This window comes from Arvicola amphibius, chromosome 14 (genome assembly GCF_903992535.2).
Source record: "Arvicola amphibius chromosome 14, mArvAmp1.2, whole genome shotgun sequence".
In the NCBI taxonomy this organism is placed as follows: domain Eukaryota; kingdom Metazoa; phylum Chordata; class Mammalia; order Rodentia; family Cricetidae; genus Arvicola; species Arvicola amphibius.
The window spans coordinates 37,474,054-37,498,278 of NC_052060.1; the positions used below are offsets into that span (position 1 = coordinate 37,474,054).

Below are 24,225 nucleotides of genomic sequence, written 5' to 3' on the forward strand. Positions count from 1 at the left end.
AAAGTTATTTCTTCCTTCATCCCTCTCACCCAAAGTTGGGAAGTATTGTTTCTTCATGCACATCCAAGGCCGTGAGCCAAGGGTAGTGGTTCATGCCTGTCCCTCCAACACCGGGCAGACAGGCAGGGGAATGGAGAGTTCTAGGTCACCTTGGGCAACACAGGGGTACCCAGTCTCAAAAATTCATAAAATTAAATAAAATAGATGTGGTTAAGTAACTGTACGAACACAGTGAGTGTCCTTGCTGTGGCATTAGTGACAGGTGCACAGTAAGAAACCCGTTCAGATAATTTCTGCAGAATCGGGAGTGTTGTCAGCAGCTGGGTTGGGAATGTTCCCGGAGTCCTTTATTGTTTCCTGTTTTGAATCAAATCCAACCGTGAAAAAAAAAATCACTTTGGCACTGCCAAGTTTTCAGGCAGTTTGGATGACTCTAATCTTCCAGTGGAGGGTTTGGGGAAGACGTGAATCTGAGTCCAGGTGCACGCAAGGTGAGCACATTTTACAAAGCATTTCTGTGGGGGACCCCCCCCCCCCCCCCCCCCCCCCCCCGCCTGGGTCAGTGCACCGCCGTGATTGGGAGATGCAGTGCAGCGCAGGAGAGCCCGCCATCATGGCAGCACAGGAGCTGAGGGCGGAGGACACCCCCCATATTGAATGGGAAGCGTTTGCTGTTGCAAAATTTGTTGCGCCCTACTGAAAGCGAACAGCATTCCTCTCTTGAAAACAGAATTAACAGATTTTCCTCAAAGTCTCTAACAACCAATTTTTTTATACAATGTCTGTCAAGTTCTTTATCCGCACCAGCCTACAAAGAGTATACTAGGTTTGTAACCTCTAGTTACAGCAGGCAAGTTCTTTCAATATGTCAGAGCAGTCAAGGATTTCTGAACTCTGACAGCTTCAGATTAATTTCCCCGTAGGAATAAAAGTCAAACAGGGTTCATCAGAACACATAGATCTATGTCCATGTAATTCTGGGTTTGAAAGCATGATTTTAAATGCAGCTAATCTATACGAACAGTAATTTTCCATCTTAAAGGGGCTCTTTCTTTGAAAGTGTGGCCCTGATGGTGACATTGGTTCACCAGCTGCGACTGTTGCAGGGGGCCAGGAGTGGGTAGCACAGTAATGTAGCGTCGTGCCGGGGCTTGAGAGCTGGTGGCAGGAGGCTTGCAGGTTTGAGGACGGCCTGGGCTAAACACCAAGCAAGGCAGGCTGGCAGTGTGACTCAAGTCACTAGCACACCTGCATAGCCCCGCCCCAGCCCCGTTCCCACCCAGTCTGCACTGAAGACTCATGACTTGCCTCACCAACAGAATTTCTAAGGTGACAATGGAAGACAGGGAGAAATGTCGGGTGTTGCTCCTTACGACACTGTTATAAATCAGTCTGGACAATTGTCTTGAGTATAGTTTATGTATGAGGACACATTTCATCAAATTGTATGCATGAGCCACAGCACATTACTGTATATGGGAATATTTCAGAACGTTGGGATTCCTGTCCCCCTATGAGAGAACTGACAGAATGGGAAGAAATGTCCCCATGGGCATGCGCACAGACAGCATGGTCTGACTTGAAAGTGCCATTAGCTCAGTTCCACATTCTTTACATAATTGGATGGCCAGAGTTTGAAAAAGGCCTAAACGCTAGAGACTAACTCAGTTACAGAGGACTATTGAGCTGGGATGTAGCTCACCGGTAGAGTACTGTGGAGAGAAAATGAAGGCAGAAGACAATAGAGAAAGGGTTTCTCAAGTCCTGGCTTAGGGGCCATTTACTTACGAGCATCTGAATATTAATTAAAAATTAAAAGTTTTCTGGGTCCTCCCCTCAAGCTGTTGCCTTGGAGCCTCTGGAGGCAGAGGCTAAAAATCTGCATTTATTATAACCAGCATGGTTTATTGTAAGTCACAATTCCTTGTAATTGTAGGGGCTAACATGACCCATTCCTCACCCTCGACATCTCCTTTCCACAGCCAGGGGCTGCAAGACATGTGGAGCCAAGAGGCCCCTTGTGGCCGGCTGCTCTAGAAAAATCTGACCGGGACTCTGCCCCACTTGGCACGCTTATCTGTATTTATAAGCCTGCTAGTCATGGGCTGACCTCTGTACAGCCATTTTCCCCACCTCTGTGGACTATGAGCTGGATGCTTTCACCCGAGATAAACTTTCACTCAGGGAGTGGCTGTTCAGTCCGCCTCCCAGTTGGCCCCATGCCATCTTGGCAAAGCCAGGAGAGAGAGGCAACCCTGGAGCATGTCTGTTCCCTCAGGTGTCTTCCTGAGAGGCAACGAACTCTGAGTCTGACTCCGCCCACCCTCCAAAAAAAAAAAATGTGATCTGATGAATCTTCTGGGTCCCTGCTTCCTATCAGCCCATGCTTTCTTTCACTGGTAGTTCGTCTTGCCTCAAACTCATTGCTTTAAAGAGCTTTGCTTAAAAAAATATTTTTAGTCGGCTGACAAGTCCTTCCTATGATTAATCGGTAGCAAGTAAATTAGTAATTAAGTTGGTTCCTCTTTATCTCAGTATTGCATCACGTTCCAGAATGTTGCTGAGGCTTTAGCCTCTTCTTCCTAGCTGCATCACACCCTTGACAGTGTTTCCGAGCTTTCTTCCATGTCTGTCATTGCCGTTCCAGCTCCCAGCATCCCTTTGGGAAGAAGAGAGCTAGCCCTTTCTAAATGCTCTTACTTACCCTGTTATGTAATAGCAAGAAGAAATGTTCTTTACTCAAAAACCCACAGTTGTGTATGGTAATAATGTGGAGGTTATTCTATCCCATGTTGAGGTCTTTCTCCATGTGATAGCCTAAAGTATAAAGCATATCATATTCCTGTCCTGCCTAAAGCCAGTCAGTGCCTCTACAGTGCTATCGAGTAAATGACTTTTATGGTTGCTAATGATCGTGTCTTATAAAATCCACAAATCTCTGCAAGCTATGGCCATCCCTGGATCTCATTCCCACCCCAGCACAACCAGCCTTCCTAGCCTTGGACTGGAATGCCCAACTGCTATGATCCTTGTCTGCCCAGTGTGTTCGTATTAAGGCTGTGGCAGGACAGGCTGCTGCTCTGTGAAGCCAGTATCAGCTCACCTGTCACCTCTTTGGTTTCCCATCTGAGTAGGTTACCCTCCCCCCGTAACCAATCACCTTCAGTACTAAGATACTTAAGCACGTGAAATCATTGAGTCACTTCTGGGTGTGCTAGATGACCCAGCAGAATATAGACTTGGTAAAACAGATTTCTTGTCTTTCTCTGTTTTCTTAATCAAAGAACACTAAAGAGAACCTAGCATAGAGTACGTGTAGAGGGAGTTTTTCATAAGAATCAACGCAGATAGAAACAATCTAACTAATTAAACCAGTTTTCAAGGTGGTTATCTGTGCTCCCCAGCTTGGTTCGAATGGGGCGCTAAGGCTCATGTGACCATTTAAGATTAACTAGTTACAGTATTTACATATAACTGCCTGGAAAGAGAAAGCTCTATTAGTTTGAGATTTTCGTTGTTGTTGAAGGGCTTGTGGGTGATGACGGAGTATGTTCATCCCGCAAACTTGATCTGGCTATCGTAACAATTATAGAGACAGTTATTCTTAACCACTCTCACCCCATGACATCCACACCAGTGTTTCTGTTCATCAGCCCCCATCTTGAATTCTTCATGTTTGCCCAGAAACTGATCTGAATCTAGCAATTTCTTCCAAGATCCCCTTGCAAGAGGCCGGCTACGACATGGTCTCGGATTCTCTAATCTACTTGGCTGTGTGCTGTCGATCTTGCTGACTTGTGGCCCTTGCAGGAGGCGGGCTGTGACATGGTACTCAGTTTCTCTAATTTAAAGGCCCCTTTCCAGTTTTCCAGAAGACTGGCTGCTTTTTTTTGGGGGGGGGCATAATGGGAGAGACTGTTCTCTCAACACATTTTTTAAATGTGTATCAAGTGTGTTTGGATTGCTGTGCAACCAGATGTAGGGATTTTTTTATCTTGCAGAATTGAAACTGCCCATTAAAAGATAACTGTCCATTTCTACCCCCCCCCCCAGCTCTCACCATTTTCTTCTGCCTGTACATGGTTGACTTAGAAGCTGAGTCATACCGAATTTGTCTTTTTGTCGTGGGTTTATTTCACTTTACACGAAATCCCTCACTGTTCGTCCATGCTGTGTAGTTGATGACAGAATTTCCTTCTGAGGTTCAGTGGTCCATCATTTGAATATGCCACATTTTGTTTACCCATTCATCTACTGACAGACACTTGGGTTTCTCCCACCTCTTGTCTGTCGTGAATATTGTTGCTAGAACATGTGTGTGAAAATAAGTTATGGTTTTATTTTTAGTTCTTGTGAATAAACTCCGTGCCATGGGGGTAAGACTGATGAATTGTGTGGTCATATGTTTTCAACTTTTAGGGGGACTGCCATATTTTCTTCTTAGTGTAGTCTAAGGCTGCTTGTTCGTACCCAGCTACCCAGACCATAACTTAGCCTCTCCTTCCATTTTACGTCCCATCCGTCAGCACCCAAGGGGTCTCGGCTCCCTCCCTTCTTTGCAGCACTACTTGTTCTGTGATAGCAACCACACTAATCATCAAAAACGAGATGGCCTTGAAGGAGGCAACACCTCTGGGATGAGGCCGGTAGAATATGCTGGGCCAGGCTGCAGTCCGAGGTACCAACTGTCGGGCCCCTGGTAGGCCTCTCCTCACTAAAGAGGTAAAGTGCCCACTGATGCCTCCAGGAAAGGTACCCAAGTTGCTACTCCCTTGTGTCTAGACCCTGGCAGTAGCTATGGAGGAGTTACTCCGTGACAGGAAAAGACACATTGCTATTTAGGTTCACAAGTGAATGAATATTTTACAGATCATGCACCTAGTAAAAAATAATGATAGGGTAATATAAAAATAATTATTATAATCTGGGAGAAAGCAAAACTGAGCTCTTCTCAATGAAGAGTACAGCCTACCACCTGGAGAGCATTTATGCTGAATATTTGTGGAATAATATGGTCATCTATTAACTTCACCTTGATAGGCCCGGTGACACTAATGATTCAGTTATGTGACAATTCAGACAGTGACAAGTTCCAAAGGAATTAATGTACTGTTTTAAAGGGTGATCAAGATCTGATGGATGTGCCCAAAGGAAGAAACTGGATATGGGAGGGAGCAGAATCTTACTGCTCTGTGATTTCTTCCCTTCCTCGGAGCTGTACTGTGAGGCGGCATCCCCAGCCCATTCGTTGAAGGCTGTGAGAAGCTGAGGACCACGGTGACCCTCCTCCTCCTCCCCTTCCTCCTCCCGGAGTAGCTGAATTAGCCTGCACACATGATGTCCTGTAGCTGGCTTCAGGAGCTCTTCCCCCATGAGGTTGTCATTAATTATCCCTCGGATGAGTTCGGGCTACTCCTGCAGCTGTGTAAGCCAGCAAAGCCTCTAAAGTCATGCCGATGGAGCAAGGCTATTAGTCTTGGCACTGGAATGAATTAGTGTTCTCATAATCTGCTCATATTCCAAACATGATGAGTTTTCCTGAGGAGCTAAGTTTTCTGGAGAAACAAGATGACTTGCCGTTTTTGTGGTGAGGTATTTTTGGCTTCAGTGTCCATCTTCCTGGCGGCCTCCTTCATTTCGGGTTCTCTCTAGTTCCTGTGAGTCTTGGGGCTTTTCTAGCATCCAGTCACTAAGGTTCTCGGTTTTGTTGTTGTTCTCATTGTGAAAGTCCAGACACCTGTATATTGTTCCTCCCATATGAAATTGAAAATCTCCTTAGGCCTGGGCGAGCCTTCTCAGGAATGTATTTATTAGGTGGCAATGCATTCATGGTTGAGTGAAGAACATCACTCAGAAAGAAAACATACCCACCACGAGACGCGGCCTTGTCTTCAAAGTCAAGAAGTGTTCCTACCTGGACATCTCTGGGTCATAGATGGGTGGGTGGTTCCTTCCATTGGTTGCCGATGTATCTTCATGCACAGATTCATGGGACCAGGAGGACAGGCAAAGTGGTATCTTGAACTTGGAATATCTAGGGCATCCTTTTAGCCTAGACCTCAGACTAGTAGTCAATCCCAAGACTACGGGCTAGACTCCTTGGTGTGAGTTGTGTCCCAGGCATTGAAACCATTTTAGGGCAAGCAGAAGATTTTCTCTTCAGACAGACCAATAGCCACTCCCCTCACTCCAGGCTGGTGAGTTTTCGGAAGCAGCTCCAAGCTAAGCTGTAGACTAGAGTATCGGCTACTTGGGAACTTTGTGGAAGTCCTGAGGCTAGCCCAAAACCTCTTGCTGCCTATGTCCGTGCCTACAAAATAGAGATGGCAGTGCCTCATGAAGCTAGGGGATTGCATCACCCAGGGGCTCAGGGAAGTACCTCAAACGGGAGACATCCTGAGATGCTTGCCAGCCAGACCTGAAGCTGGCACTGTGAGATCTGAGGGTGAGGCTGGCACAGGCACTGTCCTTATTGGTCCCGAGGGAACTGAAGCCACCCACCACTTGTACTAGGCTGATGTGCTGGGCAGATAGGAATCCATGTGACTCGCAGTGAAGTGTAACAGTAACTCCGGTAGTGGAAGATCCTGCTGCGTTACAAAAACCTGTGATTGATCCTAAGCGAAGGTTTCAGCTCCTACAGCCATATGCCCTGTTCCTCATAACAGCTGCTAATGGAAGGCCATTGTGGTGCTGGTGCACTAGTAATTATTTTAATTTCTCCTTGCCTCGTCCCTTCCCCACCCGACAAAAGCTGTTTTTTTTTTTGTTTTTGTTTTTTTTTTTTTTTTTTTTTTTTTTTTTTTTTTTTTTTTAATTAAGTTAGTCATGCATACTTGGCTCCGGAGTGTCAGTACCTTGCCAGGCAGGTTCTTGGAACAAGTGGGTCATTTCCAAGTTGTTAACTCCAGAGTAAGGACCATGCTCAGCTCTGTTTAACATGGCAGGTTAAACTGGCAGTTATTATTTAAGTAACATTCAGCCCCTTAAGAATTTCTTTTTACTTGAAAAGAAATTGCTTATATTTACAAGTTAAGGGAACTGAGCTGATCTATCTGAAGACGAATCGGAGTGAGCTTGTTCTATCAAACATAATCAGAACAACTGTGTGAGGCAGGAGTTCCTTGGCTTATCAAAGGGGTATTGTGAGTGGAGACGGCAGCTGTGCACTGCACACCCACCATAGCATGCCTCCCAGGGCACACTGTGAGCGAGCTGTCTACTTACAAAGCCTCTCTGTACTCTTACACTTCCCCCTCCAACTGTGTCCTGCAGGACGCCTCCAGGACTGGCGGCCTCCATATTTGGGCTTGTCTCGTTTACTTAGCCTGGTCATCTGCGCTTAGCGGTCACTTTGCGATGTCATTACAAATGAAAATCAACTAGAAGCTGCCTCGTGAGTCCAGTGTTACATGTCCGCTTTTCCTCCTTATTTTAAACTGGGCTCACCGTTTACACCCAATATTCTTCTCCTTATCATCTGTCTTCAGTTCTAATTATTCATTTCTATTGTTTCGTGTGATTGTTGCTCTTTAGGAAGGCAGTAGTGTCTGAGTAACAGAACTTCAAAAGTAGAATCCCAAGGATTAAATTATAAAGCAGGTATTAGAAATGAGAGTTTAATCATACAGATAAATCTATTGCTTTGTATGTTACTTTAAAAATAATAAAAACTGGCCGGGCGGTGGTGGCGCACGCCTTTAATCCCAGCACTCGGGAGGCAGAGGCAGGTGGATCTCTGTGAGTTCGAGACCAGCCTGGTCTACAAGAGCTAATTCCAGGACAGGCTCCAAAGCCACAGAGAAACCCTGTCTCGAAAAATAAAAAAATAAATAAAATAAAAATAAAAAAATAATAAAAACTGGTCTTAAATTAGAATAAAAAGCATTAATGTTAGTTTTCTAGTAACTTCTGGGAGAAGGGGGTTCTGTGGTTCTGTGTAGTTCTAGGGTCACTGAGTACAAATACATGTGTCATGTCAATTAATGCTTCACATAATGGACAGTTTTAGCCTCTTGAGCCACCGAATTTGGGAAGAGTTTCCAAGTTTCCACAAGAAGTGTTCGGTCTATTATTTTCAAAGTAAAAATAAATGAGTCAAGAGGCTGGAGAGACGGCTCAGTGGTGACAGTCACTGTCTCGTTCACACGACCCAGATTGGATTCCCAGCCTCCACATGGTGGTTCACAACCATCTTTAACTCCACTCCCAGGGGAACCCAACAGCCTCTTCTGGCCTCCACGGGCACTGCAAGCTAAACACTCATCCGTATAAAATAAAAGGAAAAATACAAATTAAAACATAAAACCTATAGAAATACTTCTCAATAGTGAAAGCTAAAGAAAAACTATATAATTATACGCTTGGCAAAGTGGAGGGACAGAGTTAGTGGCCAGATAGCTCAGATTAGCTGCTGGCCGGATGGACAAAGGCAGTCTGTCCTTCGGCTTGCTGCGCTGCTGCTGAAAAAACGGTTTCGTCAAGGCTAAAGTATGACATTCTCTACTCAGTGTGGAAGGGCTCAGACTTTGAGCTGCATGTCATCAGTAGAGACGTTAGGGGCATGGATGCCCTGATTCTGTACCACGTGTGGAGCCTGCATCCTGTCCTAAGTGTGAATGCATTACAGCGGATGCTGGGTGCTGCTGGCTGCTTTGTGGGTTTTGTTTGTTTCGTTTGTTTTATCCTGTTCTGGGATCACTGGGTGTGTTTGCCCTACTCTGGAGATTGTCTCAGCCTAAGAACAATGTCACCTCAGACTTCGTTATCAGAAGTTTTTCTGTCAGTGGCCTCTCCTGAGTTTCTAAATTGCTGGCTCAGCCGTTGCAATGTTGTAACTACAGACAAAATCCCAGACACTGATGCTGTGATAGAAGCATCGTAAAACAATTTCATTACCCAATCGTGGAAGTGATTGCACCTTTGGTGCATATCTTGGGAGTAGCTGATAGTTCACTAAGAGCCTTAGGGACCGTGTTGGAATTCTGAATACCATACGGCTATGCCAAGACCAATAAGGAAATGCTATGAAAGAGGCTTTCAGAAATGGGTTAACTGAACGTACTCATTACACCAGACCCTTCTTAAGGTAGAGTTCTGAAATTCTTAATTAGTACTCAAATATTCTGTTTAGATATTTAGGTGATAATAAAATTTAGAGGTCAGAATAGCACCTTAGTCAATATTAAGTAGGTAGATGACCAGGACTTGCATGAGTTAGCGGCCATTATTAGCCTTATCTGTTATACATCTTCTTTTTTGAATAAATTAAAATTTCAATTCTGAACCAGTTCTATAAGTGTATTTCTTGAAGCATTGTATACAGTAGGTCACGACTGTGAGATAAAAGCCACCGGTAAACCCGAAAACAATGTGCAACTAACAGTGTTTTCTGATTTACCCCACTGCATGGATCCCCAATAGCACTTTTGTTCAAAATCATGAGATAGCTCCATCTGCTTACTTTGAGTATATTGAAAAGGAAACTAATCAGACCATCTTTGTCTATATTAAACAAAAGGCTGCACTTATTATACTTTTTCAAGGATCCTAATACTTATATCTTCAAGCTAACACAAGCTAAAGACAAGTTTTTTCTAAGTTTTTAAGTGTTCTGCCATCTGAAGAGGAGTCCTGGCCATATACATGCTCACTCCATCCTACCTTTTCTGGTGTTTGGGGTATGTGTACGTACTTGTGTACGTGTACAGGTGTATGCCTACATATTTTAGGGGGTCTCTGTAACCCACAGTGTGTTACAGAGGTTCTCTGCCCTCCCCCCGAGCCCTGCAGTATCTGACACTTGGTGTTCGTTAAATGGTTGTTGGTTCAGTAAATGGATCAGGCTTTTCTCCAACAGTCCTAGTGCCGGTTTTTGATGTTGTTTTTGTTTATTTTTGTTTTTATTCTTTCATCTTGACTGCAGGTTCCCCCCTTTCCTCCCTGATCCCCATGCCAGTTTGTGCTTAAATCACAAGGTGATTGCTGTCCCACCTCACCTTCACGCTGAGCCGTCAGTCACAAGCCTTGTTGCTGCTGGCACCTCTGCTTTTGTTTATTCGGTGATCAGTAGCCGCCAGCTTCCCATTAAAGAGTTTTTTAAAACGTTAATATATGCTTATTGAAAATAAGCAATACTGAGCGTATATATGCTTGGAGTACAAAGAACACGGTCCTCTCGTTAACCCGTGGACTGTTTTCTTCTCAGTTTAGTGCCCAGTAGCTATTCCTGGCATCTACTGGGAAATTCACAACCTCCTTCCTCACAAGGTGGCCAGAGGTAAGAAGGGCCTCAGCCAATTGGGGCACTTCACTGACCTCCTTGATGCATGGGGGCGGGGCAAAGATGTTGACTCCTCCCTTCCCAGACGCTCTTGCTTCCCTTGGCACTGTTGAAACAAAGTTAAGCTCTGTGGGAAACAGCGTGTGCCCTCAGAACTAATGAGTGGCGAAGTGTGGGAGTGGGAGACGTTCGAGTGGAAAAGGAATTCCTGTGGTGGTCGTCTGCTCACACCGTCTCCCAGACTCTGCTCACCTGCCCCTCGGAATAGCCTTTGTCAGCTGACTAAAGATACCACGCGGCGGAATTAGTTGCTTTTCCGTGCCAGCTGCCTCCCTTGCCAGATGTTCGTCGGAGTTACAAACTTGCTAGCTGACATGGACGGCGAAAAGCTGGCAGACACGGGGTTTGCAATCTGGGTAGGAGAGCAGGGAGCCTGCGCCGACTAGGGATAGAGTGTCCTCCAGGTGTCTTTATCGGCGCGCCCTCCCTGCTTCCACCTTACCTCCCCCCACCCCCACCCCCATCATGCCCTCAACAGCGAGCTGCAGGCTACAGGAACCTCTCTAGGGAGGGCTCAAAGAGAATGATGACTCCCAACTGCTCCTGTGGGTTCAGAAGACTTGAACTTCAGCCGTGGGGGTGGCTAGAAGGTTTCTTTATAGAAAGGACTAGTCAATGTGTCCCAGAGAGGGAAAGGCCCGGCCAAGCCTACCAGAGAATAGTGGTCACAGAACCGGAGCTGCTCTTTCATGGCTGAGTCACACCGTCTAGAAGTAACGCAACTTTACAGACAAAAGAGGTCTCTCCTTAAAGGATGTTTTAGTCCAATGTCACCGCATGCTGCTGTTGTAAGAGCCGCCTAATCCAAAACACACGTGGCTGACCTGTGGTACAGCAGAGCTAGTGGGTTCCCTCAGAGGACCTGTTGGGCGGGAGCGTTGTCATAGCCCAATAATGCAGCTTTGCTCGTGAACACATGGGTCCAATGGCTGGCACCGACATGGTCCCTCAGAAGTGCCACTGTCCTCAGTTCTGAGTCAGCCTTACTGTTCGGAGCTCAAGGAGTGAGTCTTACATCCAGACACGAGACAGGAGTGTGTCGTATGTATTTATCAATGGTATTGTGGGTCATCTTGATGTAAGAAGTTCTCTGCAGTGGTTTTCCCAGGGTCTAGCACTCAACCCCATTTGAGCCCCCAGCTCAAATGCCAGCAACGTGTCTGCTGCAGTTTCATTCAGACCAGATGAAGAGCAGCAAAACCATCCCCAGCCCAAAGGAACCTGCACCAAATTCTCACCACCTTGGCTAGAGATGGTCACATGACTACCATATCTTGGGGCCACATGGGTATGTAGGATGGGCTTGAGATGATGGCAAGATTATGCTTTATAAAATATTCTTTTTTAGAAAAGTCCTAGATCTAGCCGGTGTGTTTTGAAGGATATCAGATGTTTCCTGGCCTTAGACTTAGCAGGTCATCAATCGCTCCCCCTACTGGCTAATGAGAGATAACTGAGAGACTATGTACCGCCATACCAGCAATGCTGTATTTTGAGCCACAAAGGTGATTTCTGTACAGAATGTTTTTTTTTTTTTTAAATCATTGTTGTATCTACCTAGGGCTTTGGGCTACATGTAATAGGAAGAAAATTTCCAAGTAGTTTATGCAATACAGACTTACCGCTCAAATGCAAGAAGTCTGAACCAGGGTAATTGAAACGTGACTTCATTCACCAGCTCAGCCACATCCAGAGCCACTGTTTTGCTATCCTGGGTTGACTTTGTTCTCGGGGCTGCAAAATGTCTGTGTTCAAACTATTCGTATCAGCAAAGAAACCTTTCTCAACCTGAAGCGGGCCTCTCACCTTGGCTAGAATCGTAGAATCAGCCAGATGTGTGCCCTAACCGATCTGCCAGGAAAAACAGATGCTAAACCTGGGGTAGACACTCACGATTGCTCCTAAACTTCAGATGAGACGTTTGATTTTTCTTAGAATAAGCTATTGGGACACCCCAAACAAAGGACTCTTAATATGGAGGAGGGAGGTTCTTGACTCTCCATCAGACAGCCCACCATTGGATCACACGTCCATGCTTCTGTTACCTTCCGTAACAGCAGAGTGTCTAAGATGTAAAACCTTGATTTGGAGAAGTTGGAACCTTTCCTATTGAAAATTCAGCCAGCAACTAGTGAAGCAGAAGGGAAGGCTGAAGGGAATCCAGTTAAGAATGAAAGGCTCCATTATCCAACTTTGACTGATGAAATGCAAAACACTGTCTCTCAATTAGGGCTATTTTCTTGACTGTAAATATGAAGGCATCCCCATCAGGAGATGATGCCTCTTTGGGATTTGAGAAGAACAAGGAACCAGCCTTGGGATGAATGCAGACAAGCTCCCAGGAGGAAGTACCATAGGGTCCTGAGAAGAGAACGGGTAGTGGTACCCAGCGGTGCTGACTAGAACACCAGTAGGTGGGCAAGCAATAAAGAAACCCTGCAGAACCACGTGATTCCTGGAGAGGAGGGGCTTCTAGGTGCAGAGAGCAACTGAAGGAGTAAACTGGATCCTTAAAGAGAGACAATACCTATTGAAATTAGGGACACTACACTTAGAGATGCTGCTTACAGTCACAACTTAGATGGGCACTGACTTTGAGGAATTCACTCACCGTGGGATCCCCTTGCTCCAGTTGCCAAGTCCTCTCACGTTTTCAGTTACAGTGTTGAGTCAGCATGTTCCAAAGTACTCCTGTTTCCTTAGCAGCTACAGGTTTTGTTTGTTTTGTGTTTATATTGCCAAAATAAAAACACCTTTCCCCTTTTGACATCTCTGTGGTCCGTCTATGAGTGTGTGAAGAACAGTGTTGGTAGTTTGCGTGCACAGTTGGGTGGATACTTAGCTCTTCTAGGGTAGATGGAACTCACTGAAGGGTTGGTAGTAGAGAGTCTAGAGGGCACTCCTGATACGATGAGAAAGATGACCACAGAGCAGGAGGTGCCAGGACCAGCGGCTTGGATCCTGATGCAGGAACCATTAGGTCCAGATGTGGAGGGCGAGTTAGCTTCAAGACACTAACAGACTTCCAGGGCTGAGAGCCAACAGGACTTGGAAAATGACTAAATACAGATCGAGCTGAGGTAGTTTCAAGGACAGGCAGCTGTCCTGTCTCCTGTCCATGAAGTGGTTCCCAAGCAGAAACCCATTCCTAGGAGATTCTTAGGAAGATGCTGGTGTGGTCTGAGTCTTCTATTCCATGACCTCATTCTGGAACACTGATGAGGAGCAAATGGTCTTCAAAACACAGTACTGGGACTTCTGTTAGCTCCTTAACAGGGTGCTTGAAAAGGTATCAACACAGTCAGGTGGCAGAGAGACAATAGGAAGTTTGGCCAGGCTGTACAACTTCAAGGCTATCTCCAATGCCATTGTAAAAGACTTTACCTCCTAAAGATTCCAGGACCTTCCAAAACAGGCCACCAGCTGGGAACCAGGTATTCAAACAAACGAGCATTTCACACTTACACCATAACAGATTAATGTGTCATAAGTGAAATTGTTTCCCTAATTGTTGTTTCTTTTCTTTGTTTTTAATCTCCCTAATGGAAGTATATTCGGTGCTCTTCGAACTGGTGCTTACATGGTGTACATTCTGATGACCAAAGGCCTCAAGCAGTCAGTTTGTGACCAGAGTTTTTACAATGGACCTGTCAGCAAATTCTGGGCTTACGCGTTTGTGCTCAGCAAAGCACCTGAACTAGGTGAGTGTCCCCGCCCCCCGACTTCACCCCCCACTCCCTGTAACATGAGGGCTGGCTTGCTTGTTGGGGTTTCTGTCCCACCTGGTACCCCACAGCCGGCAAGCCCCAAAGAAATAACACAGAGATCTCTTTAAGTTATAAAGCTGATTGGCCCATTAGCTCTAGCCTCTTACTGGCTAACTCTCACATCTTGATTAACCCATTTTTTGATCTATTTTAGCCATGTGGCTCAGTACCTTTTTCAGTGGGACAGATCACAGCCTGTTGCTTCGGTGGTCTGCGCAGGACTGGGAGGAATCAACTTCCTCCTTCCCAGAGTTCTCCTGTTCTCATTACATCATTTCTCCTTCCTGTTTGGTTTTCCCACCTATACTTCCTGCCTGGCCAATCAGCGTTTATTTAAAACATGATTGACAGAATACAGACAATTCTCCCGCAACCCCCATCGCAGCTTCACACACGCAGGACTTACTAAGAGTGAGGTCTCCATGTGTAGGTCTGTCTTCGTTGATTGCTGAAGAACTGGAATGTGTGTACTTAAAGATTTTGACGGGCTGTCCCATCCCTTTGCTCCCTCCTTTTTAAATACATCATGTATATTGACAAAAAAAAAAAAACCATGAGGTTTCAGATGCCAATTTCCCAGCACTACTAAAAATAAGTCACTTTCAGGGATTTATAAAACAACACACGGTCTCCTCTCTTAGCTCCATTAACAGCTGAGCTAACATTAAAACGCGGGGAGGGCGGGCAGCACGGCAATTTCCAAGTCACGTAGATAAGTGGACGTTCATCTCTGGAGCTCGGGTTGAGATTGAGGAATTAAACTTCGCTTCTGGGGTTCGTGTTCTCATTAACAAATGCTAACTGTTGAGTTCTGCCATTTGGTTTTCTTTTCTCCTCCCCACCCTTCCCCCCTACCCCCCGCCCCAAGTCTAGCCCTGGGGAAAGTGGATGTAGGGCAGCTGCCAGAAATCAGTGGAAATTCTTGCTCAGCTTATATGTTCTCTTCGCTCTTTTTGATGGTCCTGAAAGTAAGGGAGGCATAGGTTTGCAGGAGCATTGACAAGTGACAGGTCACCTTCTCTCTGAGATTCCCAATATTTCTAACCTGGGATTAATCATATGGCTTTAGTTCAAATATCTGAATTGTGGAGTTAAAGGGCACATGTTCATTGTTTTATCTCCCTTAAAAAGAGGTGACAGAGCCTAGTGGTAGTGTCCCACGCCTTTAATCCCAGCACACGGGAGGCAGAGGCAGGTCGATCTCTCTGAGTTCGAGGCCATTCTGGTCTACAGAGTGAGCTCCAGGATAGTCAGCACGGCTACACAGAGAAACCCTGTCTTGAAAGAAAAAAGAAAAGAAAGAAGGACGACAGTTTGTAGGTTCATCACAAGACTTCTCCGGTCTGTGCTGTGGTTGGTAACGTTCTCACATTTCATGGTCACATGCCCAAGAGTTCTCCCCAGTGTGTTGGGGAGCAGCTAAGCCACTTGTCACAATGTGCTGTCAAGTCTGCTGCCTGTCGGAAGCTGGTGGTTGGATTGATGGTTGTCTTCCAAGGTCCAAGAATAACAAAGAGTAGCCAAAAACTCTAAAACCATTCCTGTGAGGTCAGAATGCAGATACAGGACTCTACATGACCCAGAGTGAATGCTGCGTGTCCCCACAGCAGGCACATACGCATGTAGCGCCATGAGCACAAACTCAGAATAAACGTGTTAATATAGATTCAGTTAGTCAGTTGATAAATTTATGTAAGCACCTATTATTAGAATGCAAAGCTACTTGACATAGATTTTTACAATTTGAAGACTACAGACCAGGCCCCAGGAAGTTCTCCATGAGTGTGTGTGTGTGTGTGTGTGTGTGTGTGTGTGTGTGCACGCGCACATTTGGGTGTGCAAGTGCGGATATATGCATTCTCTGATGTGCATTTGGGGGTTAGAGGACAACCTTGGGTGTTGAGCCCTTCCCATTTGAGAGAGGGTCTCTGTTGTTTCTCTAGTGTGTACACCATTCTAACTGCCCCCCAATTCTGTCTCCGCTTCTTTCTTTAGATGCTTGCTTAGCACATGGCAGCTCTTTTATGAGTTCTAAGGATTTGGACTTAGGTCCAGGTCCGCACACTTCTTTTTGAATTTGCTCGCATGAACTAACACACAGAAGCTCTTTCCTAATGAATGCTGCCAGTTCTCTAATGCTGATACGTTCTTCATACAGCCCCAGATCCTTCATAGAAGTATATTAAGATCTGACAACACTTTCTTAAATTAAAAATATGGAACAGTGGCCTCCAAATACTCTAGAGCTCGTGTAACGGTGTCTTGGGGGTCAGCTGCTGAGTGTCACAGGTAAATCCAAACAGGTGTCCCCCAAATCAGCCTCGACACTTAGAGCATGTTTGCCTGTGCATGTTGAGGGTTAAATTAATCCCTAGTTTTCTGCAGTTAAGAAGTCTTGTGAATATCATCTGATTAAGAAAGATTTATCCATTAGAATTATTTAGAAGTTCTCTTTAGGTCCTACGTTCTACCTTTCTGTAGAAATTTATTTATTTATAATTTATGGGCTCCTTTACAAATACCAGAGAAAGATTATGCGGGAATGCGCACGCGCGCGCACACACACACACGTGCACATGCACACGTGCATACCTCGCTGGTTGTATGTCACCGAAACTATCTGCAATCCCTGCAAAAGCATACACCTGGAGTTTTCACCATTCTCTTCTCCCTGGGGACTAAACAGGCGTAGTATTCACATTGTGGTGTAGCCATCACACCGTCCATTTCTGGAACTTTCCTACCTCCCCCAGCTGAAGCTGTACTCACTCAACACTGACTCCGCTCCACTAACCTCTGAATGGTGACAGTAAGGGCTCTCTCTGTTTCAGCGGAAGTAGTGGACCCAGGGGCTTTAAAGGACTCCACCCTACTAGCGCAAGTGAGAGCAAGAGAGCCGCCCCTCTACTGCGTGTGCCAAATTGCCAGTGCCCACGGCCTGAATTCTATTAAAACCTGCTGAGATTTGCTTTTGTTAAGACTTGGAAGCATCTGCTCTGTGTCTAGGCCCTCGCGCAGCTGAGCTTGTCATTGTTGGGGAGCTCTGACTCAGCAGCTCTGCAGCTAACTCTGCGAAGAGGCGCTCAGTCATCTGTGACAAGCCACACGCACAGAGTTGGCTCAACATGTCTTTTGGTGGCCATGATTGCCCTGCCTGAAAAGAGAAAGCTGCTTGACATCTCCTTAGGCACGGAGAGATCTTGGGTACAAGAAACCCCAGTGTCTTGTCTGCTAGCTGTCTCTCGGTTGAAAATAGCTGGGCCGAGGGTTTTAGGGGTCACCGTAAGAGGAACATGAGTCGAAGTGTAACAAAATAATGGCAAAGCAGAAACCTTCAAGAGCTCAAAGTCCTTTCCTTTATACTCAACTAGCACCGGTTTCATAAATGCCAAGGGATATTTGCGCCAGAAGATTGACTAGCCAACACTGCTCCCATCAAAGTCCTTAGGGTAGCATATATCTCTTAGTTCCTCTATTGCTTCTGCCACACCTACAAATCCCACAATTTGGCATGACTTGGAAAATGGAAAATACTATGATGATAATGATGAACAGAGCTATAATTGCATCAGAAAACATGGCTATGCAATCAAACAGCGGTAGGCAAGGCCATAGAGGACGAGGCTGGCCCTTCTGGAACCCAGCCATAGTATTTTATGGGAAACCACCATTTCTCGGGACAATAACCTGGATACGGCTTTGAGTAGAGCTGCTCAGAACCGTTGCCCTTGTCTTCACCTTCTGCCATCCTGAACATGAGTTCTGAAAAGGACTCGGTGTAAATTCAGGTGGATTTTGTTTTCGAGATTTCATGACAGATTGATCTCCCTCCCTCGCCTTCCCCCAAAAGTAGCTAGGCCGACTGAGACAGTCGAACTTCCCCCTCCCCCGACTCCAAGCATGGAAAAGCACAGCCTACTTCAGTACCATGGATCCTGCTTTCACTCCCACACTGTTTGTCTCGGTAGACAAGATGTTCTTCATGTAAGAGGGTTGACTGAGTGAGAGTTAGCTAGGATGATTATTTCATTACCATCATACCATTGGGTATTGACTCAGATTGATTTTTTTTTATGAATGTTAAGAGATTCATTAAAACATCTCGATTAGGACTAAGTTTGTTTAGAACATGAAATTCCCTCGACTTCCCCCTTCTTTCCATTCCTAGCAAAGGTAGGCTAGAATTATATCTACATTATAGTCCAAAGAAGGATGGAAAGAAGGCACAGAACAGGCATTGCACAGAAATGGTGACTCTGACAGGTGTGCCGAAATAGCATAGTTTAATAGAATTTGGCCTTTCAGTCTACACGAGAGTGACCGTTGCCGTCTGTCATTTTGGTCCACCTGGCATTTATAGGCATAATGAAAAGCAGCGTCTCACAAGAGAGCAGAGGATTTCAATGGAAATTTCATCAATGGTCTAGAAATGTAGCCACTGGCAACTTTGCTTTCTTTTCTAAACAAATAAGAAGTAATTATGTTTAATAATTCAGTATGGAAATAAAGTAATAGCTTCTGGTAAATGTAACGGGACACTACCTATAGTAGTGTGATGGCAGCCATGGGAACGTTGGCTTGCCGAGGCCCAGCATTACTGGCCTTGTAGATACTGATACTGTTCCTTGTATCAGGAACCCTAGGCCATCCACCAGGTACGTGAGGAGGAAGACTAGGGTGTGTACTTGCTCCATTTGTCTATGATGAAATCTCAGAATAGAACAAATTTCCAGTTCTTACTGGTATTAAAAAAATAGTTATATTTGTGAAAGACGTTTTACGCATGTTGTACATGTGCACATTCATGTTGCTGTATGCGTGTGTGCAGAGGCACGACCGTGTGCATGTGGCGTCCTGATGTCAACCTCAGGTATCTTTCTCAGCCAGCCCCCCTCCCCCACCTGTGTTTTCCAGTGAGCTCCAGGAATCGGCCTTTTCCTCTTTCTCAGCTGGGATAACTGGCACCTACCAACAAGCCCAGCTCTTTACAAAGGTGCTAGGGATCCGAACTCAAGTCCTCTGGCTTGCACAGCACAGTTTATCAACCCAGCTATTTCCCCTGTCCTGAAGCTGACTTGGAAGACTGAGCCCTACAGAGATTGGGCAGTGGCTGCACCATTTACCAGTGTGAATCTGTTACAGCTCACTGTTTATCCAATATCCCCCCCCACACATGGCCCATACAGTACGTTTCTCAAGATCACGGAAGGGGATTTGTGACAGCGAGCAGCTTCATACCCAAGCATAGCTCTAGCTTTCATATAAAGTCCCTACTTCAAACCAATTCTTTTCTTCTTCGTAGCATGGAGAGGGAAAAATTGACATTCTTAGAGAATTTTTAATAGTCTTTTCATAAAATTTAAGTCTTAGACACTGTCATTTGTTTCCGCCTTCCTCTGCCCTTCTCTCCTGTTTAATTTGGGTTTTCTTCTGGTTTCTGTGTTGTTTTGACTCCTTGGTGGGACTGGAGGTCACACCCAGGGCCTTGCCAGTGTTGGGCCAGCCCTCTGCCCCCACAGAGCTACATCTCCCATCTTGAGTTACAAGGACACAGAGCTCACAAGATACATGTTTTTATATATATATATATATATATATATATATATATATATATATATATATATATAGTCTATCTAGGGTAATTATAGATTTACTATTAAGAGATGCCTTAATAAAAAGATAGCATTTTGTTGAGCATTTGAGTGTGTCTCCTGGTCATTTTTGTTCTGTGACGAGTCACCCATCCTCTTCTGGTCATGTTTCTGCCTACGTATGATTGAGTCTGGTTGATGATGTCCATTTCAGATCAGAAATAAGTAAGATTTTTCTGTTGAGTGTCTGGAAAAGGAACCTGTCTCGCTTGTTGAAGATTTCTACCCCCACTCCTTCCGGAGCACGCTGTGGGCCTCACATCGCTTTCTTTCCCCTCTTTGTGTTCCAGGAGATACGATATTCATCATCCTGAGGAAACAGAAACTCATCTTCCTACACTGGTACCACCATATCACTGTGCTGCTGTACTCTTGGTACTCCTACAAAGACATGGTGGCCGGGGGTGGTTGGTTCATGACGATGAACTATAGTGTGCATGCCATCATGTACTCTTACTACGCCTTGCGGGCTGCAGGCTTCCGCGTCTCCCGGAAGTTCGCCATGTTCATCACCCTCTCCCAGATCACTCAGATGCTGATGGGCTGTGTCGTTAACTACCTGGTCTTCACCTGGATGCAGCACGAAAACGGCCAATGTCACTCCCACTTTCAGAACATCTTCTGGTCCTCCCTCATGTACCTCAGCTACCTTGTGCTCTTCTGCCATTTCTTCTTCGAGGCCTACATCGGCAAAATGAAGAAAACAGCGAAGGCTGAATAGTGTCTGGACTGAGGAGGAAGACATAGCTCAGGGTCATCACGAAAAATACTAGACAAAAGATAAATGGCACAAGGAATCACACATGGTGCAGCTAAAAACAAAATATACGTATGAGCAGACACAAAACCCGAGGCAGCTTGGGAGTCATGATTAGTTTGACTTAACGCAGTAAGTTTATGATCCTTTTTGGGTGAGGACTCACTGAGCGCATCTCCATCTCAGTACGGCTGCTGAGGGACCCTTTCCCTCTCTCCTGTCAACTCTAGGCCACACTTGATCCAAAGGGAGCCACAGGCAGAGGGATTAGTGGAAAGCAAGCAAAACACTATAGGAAGAGGGGAAAAATCAAGTTCAGAGTTATTTTTCTCTAAAGACAAAGAAGTTCCCCCTTCCAAACTATGTGAGCACACACACACACACACACAGAGAGACACAATTCCTTTCCATCTTTTCTACACGAAACCAGAGCTGGTAGAAATGATAAACATGGAAGAGACACAGGGTTTATATCTAGAACAGCAATGCTTTTGCAAAAATCAAGGCCTTTTAAAGGAAGGTTAGCTCGTAGCCCCTTGACAAAAGATGTCTTAATTATTTTTACTGCAGCTGAAATTAAGAAGATAGATATGGTTCACTTCACTGCACAGCCTCAGGCTACTGAGTTTGCTACAACCAAACAGAAGTCAATACTTCCTCACGATACTGTATTTCTGGGAGGATGGGAACCACGCAGCCCACATCCCAAGAAGGTGGTCCCACAGCAGACCCTGCGGTTGAAGCGTCTCCTTGACAAATGTTACTTCTGCTCTTCGGCGAGATATGAAGCATCCTTGGTTCAGTTGCTCCAGACTTTAGGACAGAAGAGTAAATGCAGAATTGAAAAGATAGAAGCTCAGCCAGTTGACTTGAAAATGGGATTTTGTGCTATCTGCAACAAAACTCAGCCAGTTGCCACTGAGCCGGGAAAGGGGAAAGGACAATGGGAAGAGACTGGAGCTGAAGATTCATCCAGGAGACTGATAGTATATGTGCTTCTCCTCCTTGTTTGGCTTCATGCGTACTCCTGGCTTTCCACATGAGGCCCCATGACACAGTCCATGTTTTCTATATTTTTGTGACTTTCAGAAACAGATCTCGGGGCTCTGCCTGATTTGGGGTAAACACTGTGTTTCTGCATCCTCTGCCTTTGCTCCCTAAGCAGTGCGGAGGCGGAGTGCCCTCTGCTGGCCGAGTGAGAAACTCCAACAAACACACTTAATACAGGCTGAAATAACAGGCAGACCACCAAGGGCCTGCGTAGATTAATCCCTAAGTTTTAAGTGCTGTCAAATGCCCCTCATACATTTGACCAAATCAGAACAGAGCCTCACTGCTTCAAGTAAGCGCCACTAAATTCTAAAGTGACTTTCACTTGGAAACTCGGAAAGTAAATGTATTAAGAGCCATATTCTTGGAAGGAAGGAAGGAAGGAAGGAAGGAAGGAAGGAAGGAAGGAAGGAAGGAAGGAAGGAAGGAAGGAAGAAAGCAAGCTAGACAATGTTATCTGTAATATTTCAGTCCTCTACAAGCCAAATAAACGTGTCGGTGTTCCTAATATTTCAAAGACGCAATTATGTAAAGTTGTTCAATGTGGTATAATAGTATTCTAACTGGTTAAGTAGCTTAATGATTAGGCAAACTAGAGGAAACAATTAGAGGCTGCTACACTTCGTAGATTATGTACTCCTAACTACTTACACATTGAAGTGTAAGGTACACTGAGCTGCAAAGCCCAAATGAACCAGGAACACGATTTTTGGCTAGCAGAAACTATTGCTATCTTCCTTTACTTGAGAGTGTACAGTAAAAGGGATTTTTTTCAAATTATTTTTATATTATTTTAGCTTTAATTGTGCTGTCATTCATAAAGCAGCTGCGCAGCCTTTCTGTGGGAAGGCAAGGGTGTTTTCGGCAGCTGTTGATGTGTGGAATTAGAAAAGAATAAAGCTTGATTCCATTCTGTGTGGATGGGTTGAACAGTGAACAGTGAATCCATGCAGGTCAAGACCTGACTGAAAGACGAGGAGCCAAGCTGGCCTGGGGGGCAGCCGTTGTATCCACGTTAGCTCTGGGTGGTGGCTTCATGTTGGCTGGCAGAGGGGACGTGATTGGAAGGAGGTGGTGTTATCAGGACAGAAGTTGACTCCAGCTGAAAGTATAGAGCCACGACGTCAAGTAGAGTCTTATGGTGTCGTTGTTTGTTTGACCTTTGTAAAGGCGCAGTCCTGTACAGTAATAAGCCTTCCCCTTGCCTTATAGAAGAAAGCGAGCAAAATAATGAAAATGAAGAAAAGGTCACCTGTCAGCTGACTTGAATCTAATCAGGGCCAGCCCGAGGGTCACCTGGCCGATTCAGTTAAATTCAGATATTTATCGTAGAATACAGGCTACACTATGGAAATAAGCGTAAACTTTAAAAAGACTAAGCTCTGCTTCCAAAGCACTTTAATCTTGATCTTCGCTTCATGCTGTGTTCACTTGTAGAAAAACTTAGACTCTTCGTTTGCAGGATGAATATCTAATAAATAGTTTCTAAACCAGCTAGATATATCTAAAGGCATTTCTGGTGTTCATCGTGGGGGAAACAAAAGCCACATGTTTTTTAAAAAACAGAATTCTGATATAGGCTCAGCACACTTTTTTTTAATATATCAGCTTAGCTGCTCTAATTATATCAAGATACGAGGCTGGACCACTGGCCCATGACACATCTGAAACCTGCCAGAGAATTGACTGCCACCTAGGTAATACTGCTCTCAGTTCACATTCCGGGCCAGCAAGTTTCCTAGCTGCCCCACTATGCTGCAATAGATCATCTTCCTATTGACGTCCCCACTGCATTCCAATCCCAGTGCAGTCAGCACCTTGCTCCTAGATTAAATGGAAACAGATCCTTGGTTTCATAGAAACAGTTTCATTCACTAGGTCTGAGCACTGACTCAAATGTGTGAGTTTGCAATGAAATTCTAGTGAGAAACCCTTCACACAGTAGGAGATTTTTGTCTGGACCCCCTAGTGTCACTTATTAGGAAAGAACAACTATTGCTATTATTTATTTTATTGTATTTATGTCCAATGCCAGGCCAAAGTATTGAATTTAAAAAAAAACAGTTCTCAAGGATATTGTTTCAGGCAGTCCTGTGTCGTCACGCCCCCCCCCCCCCCCATTTTTCTAATCCTACTTTATTATAGACATTTGAGACTGGACGGAAAATACATGTGCATTGCTTCAGGAGGAAAGCAGCTTTGTTATGTCTCCAGCAGTATTTATATGATGATCCCCCTAGCTCATGCGGAAGCTTCATATGGGTGGAAAGCCTCCAGGAACCTAGGAGAACTCTTTCAGGGAGGACACCCACGGGTTGTTAGTTTGTCTTGGGTCAGTTATATCTTTGTGATGAGATAAATCCTGTCACCTTAGAGTGGAAAGCACCATTCTACTAGAGTAGAATGTTCCAGAAGTCTTGCTACATTCCCAAACTGCTCGGTTACGATCTTGTTCTGATAGAAGGAGCTCTTCCCCCAGAGCCTGCCAGATCCAGACGTGAGCCCTGGCACCTGCCCAGAGCCTTTTCCGGGCAGATGCAGTGGTCCTTGAACTACCGCAGAAGTGTCAAGGGAGTTCCTAGGAGAATGGAGCAGACCAAATTAGACTCCGCCCCCAGAGTTGCAAGCTTCGGGCCTGTGCAGGATCCTTGTGTAGGC

General features: G+C 45.2%; 1 protein-coding gene across 2 annotated transcripts in view; it reads left to right on the forward strand.

The window, feature by feature from the left end:
- Window positions 1-21,961, forward strand: part of Elovl6 (ELOVL fatty acid elongase 6) — a 105,017-nt gene extending 83,056 nt beyond the window's left edge. For both annotated transcript variants that reach the window (XM_038312128.2, XM_038312127.2), the window contains exons 4-5: window positions 13,892-14,043; window positions 20,051-21,961. In XM_038312128.2, the coding sequence (XP_038168056.1) occupies window positions 13,892-14,043; window positions 20,051-20,481 (583 nt within the window). In that variant the 3' untranslated portion in view covers window positions 20,482-21,961. The remainder of the gene's footprint in view (window positions 1-13,891; window positions 14,044-20,050) is intronic.
- The last annotated feature ends 2,264 nt before the right edge of the window (window positions 21,962-24,225 follow it).